At 36.5% G+C, this 6,554-nt stretch overlaps 1 protein-coding gene across 2 annotated transcripts in view; it reads right to left on the bottom strand.

The window, feature by feature from the left end:
- Window positions 1-4,646: 4,646 nt before the first annotated feature.
- LOC120627443 (tubulin beta chain-like) overlaps window positions 4,647-6,554 on the bottom strand; it is a 40,713-nt gene continuing 38,805 nt past the window's right edge. For both annotated transcript variants that reach the window (XM_039895550.1, XM_039895481.1), the window contains exon 4: window positions 4,647-6,319. In XM_039895550.1, coding sequence (XP_039751484.1) covers window positions 5,273-6,319 — 1,047 coding nt within the window. In that variant the 3' untranslated portion in view covers window positions 4,647-5,272. The remainder of the gene's footprint in view (window positions 6,320-6,554) is intronic.

Below are 6,554 nucleotides of genomic sequence, written 5' to 3'. Positions count from 1 at the left end.
TTCGGCGACAAGTGTTTCTATACCTAAGCCCGTTTTCAAAGTCGGACGTCGGACAAAGCAATGCCTAAGTTAGAAAATTTCTAAGTATACATTTACATTTCACCAATCTATTTTCACTGCAGAACTCATATAAACTAACATGTCTATGGTTCTTGCCACAGAGGGTTATTTTGTGTTTGTATTATCATATTTTAAATTTTTTTACGGATTAAGGTCATTAAAAAAACTGAATTTATATTTTTTTCATCTATCAAGTGTCAGTATACGAGTCCCCTAAATTTTACTATTCGCCGAAACGGTATCCTAACATTAGACGGTGCCTAAAGTCGTTAGACATCACTTAACATTTCCTGAAACGTTTTTTTCTCTTAGGAGTCACCAAAACACATTAGATCCGATTAAGGCGACTTCTGGGTTTTGAAAACGAGCATTACAGAGATAAAGAAATTTTTTGGTGTCTTGTTTATTTTTCTGTGGTTCAAGCCCATGTAAAAATATTCCCAGTGAAACCCACCATTCTAGTAGACTAGTGGGTAACTGGTGAGGTGCGGTTGAAGAATTTTATACATAATGAGTGAAACGTTTATGCTACGATTTTTTTGGACGAGGTTCGAGTTAAATCTCAAGTTTACCGAGATAAATATAACCTAAACCCCATACATTGTACGAATAATAATAAATAAACAAACAAGCCATTTAATTCCAAAGAACATAACATCAAGTTCGTTTTACTTAGCATTACGTTAGGATAGATTTATTTAAAAAATATACTTAAATTATTTTAATTAAATGAAAAATGTATAAAATAAAATTGTGTTCCTTCTTCAACAAATGTTAAATTTGTTGATGAAGGAAACAAATATCATCATGAACTAATTACTTTTGGGATAGCCATATCCGAGTGAGGGCCTAGTCTATCTTGACCCCACATAATTAAGACCTACAGAATCCTCATTCAGCCATTATTGTATGCGGTGCATTGTGTCCAAAAACAGTGAAAACGCCCCGCGCACGTCTTTCATTGCAATCGCGTAATGTTGCTAGCTCAAAAACTTTTTCCCATTTAATCGTAACAGTTTAGGACATTAGACATAAAATAAGAGAAACAACTTTTTCATTTTTTTTTATTTATTTAATCAAAAAAAAAAAAGTTTTGTATTTAAAAGGTGTGAAACATAAACTCTTAAGAGTTTTTATCGTTACAACCTGCGCCTTCGACAATCATTGGTCGTGAATAACTATACGTTCAATTCTAAAATTACATTTATGCTAAACAAAACTTACTAAACTTACAAAACTTACAAAGTTTTGTTCTTGTGTGCAATAAATATTTTTGGTTTATTGATTGATAAATCGGAGTGGAATTTGATGCTTCAATATAAGTCGTGTACGGTTTCTGTATTTTCTTAATTCTGTGCTTGCCAAACTGTACTTTCTTGGTTGAGAGACTCGTCCAAGCCTTCCGACAGCGATGTCTTTTCTCCACTTGAGAGATAAAGAGAATCTACACATCTGTTGCACCCATGCATTGTCAGTGTCAGATGCAGAAGTGTCACGTGCAAAATTATTTAGGAGTTAATAAATTAGAGTTTATTTAAGATGTTTCACTTGTACGATGTGTACAGCACTGTTTTTTTTTGGTTTATTGAATCTCGTTTGCAATGGACACTTGTTAAAATAACACTAGCTATAGAATTGTATATTAATCTATTTCCTAAGTTTATATTTATATTTTTGAATTTAAATTTGAATTTAAAATTTGAATATACGCAAACAACAAATGAATCACATGTTCTAAGTAAAACAAGTTCCACAAGTACTCTGACGTTATGATTTTAGACAGGAAAATTGCCCAAGCAATTCTGACTCCGTTGAAATTACAGCTGTATTACCATAACCTAAAGTAGAAAATCGTATTAACAGTCTAGACTAGGTGTTTTGATTGCAATGTTTATATGGGAATTAAAGTGACAAGTCATTGGTTAGCCCTATCTACTAATGTATATCCAGCGTGCTAGCTAGGATAATTACTGTATTATATTGTTTTATTACTAAACGCCGCGCCGTGCAGTTGCTATAATGTTGTTAAATTGTTTAATTAAATACTGCCCTCCATAGTCGGGTATTTTTGTTTCCTTATTCCCTTCTATAGGGAACAGGCAAAGGTATATCACCGTGCAGCCAATAATACAGTCTGGGTAAAAATTTGTCATGCATTTTTTAGCTTTATAATTGACAATAATATTCCAAACAGGCAGTTAGTGCGAGTGAATTCAACATGGTTACAAAAGGTTACATGGAGAGAATAGATTCCGTATATTGTTTTTTTCTGGATTTCTTTAAAATTTGTTTAAAATATGTTTAACAGTTGCATTTAAAACTAGACTTGTTAAAATGTGAGTTAGATTGCCTTCATACTGCAGTCAGTATGAAGGCAATCTAACTGAGATAATTTCACTTGATTTGTATAACAATTAATCATTTAGTTTTGACAATTAGTATACTCTTAGTGTAAAGTAGTAATTATAAGCTAATTCGGTTGCACACAAAATCTAATTAAATTGAAAATTTAGACTAAAAGTCACTGTTCGAATTGTTTTTTTTGTATAAAAAGACCATGCTTTTAGTCTTAAAATTTAGTTTGCAAACAAGTTAAGTTTTATGTGCTATCGAAGAGAGTCATAATCAGTAATAATGTAGTGTGGTACTCCCATGATTTCTCTATTGTGTTCATGATATTGTAAATAATAGGTTAAGGTTATATTATATAAAGAATTTAAGTTACGAAAATAAAATATTTGTCTATTATAAATTAGTTTTTTTTTAATTTCCTATCTCGCGATTAAATTTTTAGGCTTGAAAACGGGAACGGTGAATCACTTAGCGGGTCACACGTCTTTGTCGATAGAGCGGCAGCTGGTCTCGGCCGAAGCCTCCAACCAGAGCAGAAAGTATAAAATAAGCCTTAGGTAGTACTTTGCCTGACGAACTCTGTCACACAAAAGTATTACTTCTAAAACTAGAGAGCATTGACTATAGTCTATCACTGGCTATCAGGATTGATTTTTACAGTATGGGGGTCTTGACAGTGGCGTGTACTTTATACAGGCACAAAAGCACTGCCTAACCATTTTTTTTACTCATTCTTTAACTAAGGTTTTCCATTTTATGCCTACTGTGGTCGAAAGCCCTGTGCACGCCACGGAGTCTGCGCCTATAAATGAAAGGTAATACAATTCATAGGAAGGTAAATCAAAGACTGACTTCGGCTCAGTTTTTTTTAATAAAATCGGAGGAAGCCGTTCCATTATGTTCAGAAAAACTTGTCATCTTCCGTGTTCTTTAACTAAAATTAGCAGACCGTTACAAACAGCGAAGAAAAATACTTACAATAGTTGTTTATGGTTAATTCCGCAAGTAACCTATACTTGTTCTTATATAAGACTTACCTAATATTACCAGGGCCGCGCTACCCCCACAGCGCCTGTGTGAAACCTATCAAGCGCCTCCTTTTTTTTTGAAATTATAATTTTTTTAATATGATATTTCCCTAAATAGATAAAACGGTTCGCTTCCGCGGCCTAGAAGATACAAACACTACGTTAGCAACTCCAATCGCAATATCTTTATTTCCAGATAACATACTTTATTTAGAAGTAAACCTTAAGAAAATGTCCACACATTTACAATATTTCATTAGAAGCGGTGATAGCGCATTGGGTAGTAGCTCGACTTCACTTTCGGGCGGCAGGGTTCGAATTCCAGTACTTATCTAAGTTAAGTAATTATAATATTACCTGCTTCAACGGTTAAGTAAAACATCTTGAAGAAACCTTCATGCCTGAGAGTTCTACGTTATGTTCTCAAAGGTGTATGAAGTCCACCAGTCCGCACTGGGCCAGCGTGGTGGATATATATAGGTTATTGGTAAATGGTTAATGTGATGATAATGTTGTCCATACAAACCAGTTTACACATTAGTTTTTACATCGCCATCAAGCCCAAAAGTAAGAATAGTTTTATAAATATTATATACATAAATATTTATAATATACAGATAAACACCCAGACATAAAACATTGATGTCCATCATACAAACACTTTCCAGCTGTGGGAATCGAACCCACAGCCTTTGACTCAGAAAGCGGGGACGCTAAGACGTAACGTAAGGAGGTAACTTTGCATCATTCGAGTCCATGTAGAACTGAAGTGTATCGAAAATGCAGCCGTATTTATATCAAAATCTATGAATTAATTAATAATTATTAAGGTATTTGTAAAATCCTAATCAATTTAATAAAATATGAATTTATAGTTATCAAAAGGTAGGATATTTTTCAACTTTATAAAATTACTGTAACAGTTGTTTGTAGTTTCCAGTTTCCACGTAATTTCTAAAGTTAATTAACTGATTATCATCGCATTGTGTAGGAACTCTTTGTAACTCCACTAATACAGGTCAAGTCATATTCAAACTTTATGACCTCTCAAATTCCGTTCGTTTTAATGCGTAGAATTCAATATTCGGTATCAGCCAATTAGCTGCCGGTACAGTTGACTGCGCGAAGCTACACTTGCAGCTAACTTCGACGACATACAATTTTAATCGGCATATAGGTTGGTTTTGATCAAAACAACGATTTCTTTAAAACATTTATTTATAAATTAATATATAAAAGCATACAAGACAAATGACTTAATAATAAGAAATGCACAGATTGGTACTTTTCTATCGATTACCGAATAGACATATATTACTTCGAGAATAATACTTCGTTTCATTTCAATTTAAAATATTAATAAAGCACATCGACGACCGGTCAGTATGGACTGACTAGTTTCAGTGCCTTTATATTGGTTCCAAACACACTTCGGTGTTATAGTTTGAGAATTCCGACTTAGCCTCTAATTTTGATAAAAATATATTATATTATTATAATCATAGAGTATATTTAAGATACAGGCGAAAGGAAAAAGATAGACAGTCATCAAGCATTCTGTGAAGCAAGAAGGAATCAGGATTTTGTCAAGATTTATAATCTGCATTTATTTTTGGGCTAACTTAACTTCCCCTGGACTGTAGGTTCGCTAACGCTCGAACAGAAGTATATTCATTATTAATAGATACAGTTTAATCTATTTAACAAAAATATGTAGCTGATTCAGTCTGACCATCTGACCAACCTATATAAAATAGGCTAATAACTGATGATGATGCATCATGTATCTTTTCCCTTTCGCCTGGGATATCCAGGATTATAAAGATTCAAACTCAGTCGTGCTGCTCATCTTGGGCTAGTTCCTCCATATCTTCTTGATCGAATTCCGTGTCATCTTCCGCGGTCGCCTCCTGGTACTGCTGGTACTCGGAGACCAAATCGTTAACGTTGCTCTCGGCCTCCGTGAACTCCATCTCGTCCATGCCCTCGCCGGTGTACCAATGCAAGAAAGCCTTGCGCCTGAACATGGCGGTGAACTGCTCCGAGATGCGCTTGAACAGCTCCTGGATGGCGGTCGTATTTCCGATGAAGGTGGAAGACATCTTGAGGCCTTTTGGAGGAATATCGCATACGGCTGTTTTCACGTTGTTCGGAATCCACTCAACGAAGAAGCTGCTGTTCTTGTTCTGGATCGACAACATCTGCTCGTCGACTTCCTTCATGGACATCCTGCCGCGGAAGATGGCGGCGACGGTCAAGTAGCGTCCGTGCCGGGGGTCACAGGCGGCCATCATGTTTTTGGCGTCGAACATCTGCTGTGTTAATTCAGGGACTGACAACGCGCGGTATTGCTGACTTCCGCGTGAAGTCAAAGGAGCGAAGCCGGGCATGAAGAAGTGAAGACGCGGGAAGGGTACCATGTTGACGGCTAACTTACGAAGATCGGCGTTCAACTGCCCAGGGAATCTGAGACAGGTGGTTACACCTGACATCGTTAGGGACACGAGATGGTTAAGGTCTCCGTAAGTAGGGTTGGGTACTTTGAGGGTTCTATAGCAGATGTCGTAGAGAGCTTCGTTGTCTATGCAGTAGGTTTCGTCTGTGTTTTCGACTAGTTGGTGGATTGAGAGGACAGCATTGTAGGGTTCTACTACTGTGTCTGATACTTTGGGCGAGGGGACTACGGAGTATGTGTTCATGATTCTGTCGGGGTATTCTTCTCTGATTTTTGAGATAAGGAGCGTGCCCATTCCGGAGCCGGTGCCTCCTCCCAAGGAGTGTGTGAGTTGGAATCCTTGGAGGCAGTCGCAGTTCTCGCACTCTTTTCTTACTACGTCGAGTACTGCGTCGACCAGCTCGGCGCCTTCTGTGTAGTGTCCCTATAAATAGAATAACATTTTTTAACTAATTGTTTAGATGACTATAAAGATCAAAAAGCATTTTATTAACGTTCAGTACTTTTCGAACACTAGCTATATGCCCACCTCCTCTTGCAACTTCATCTTCGCGACTCGCTGAGCTATGTCTGTAACTTTAGATCTAGTACGAATCTTCTTAGTTCTGATTTGATCACGCAGAGAAACTCCTAGCCTAGCTCTACCTTATGAAGCCCAT

This window comes from Pararge aegeria, chromosome 1 (assembly GCF_905163445.1).
Source record: "Pararge aegeria chromosome 1, ilParAegt1.1, whole genome shotgun sequence".
Taxonomy (NCBI): domain Eukaryota; kingdom Metazoa; phylum Arthropoda; class Insecta; order Lepidoptera; family Nymphalidae; genus Pararge; species Pararge aegeria.
Note: the sequence above shows the minus strand (reverse complement) of the source record. Positions and strands in the feature narration are given on the sequence as shown.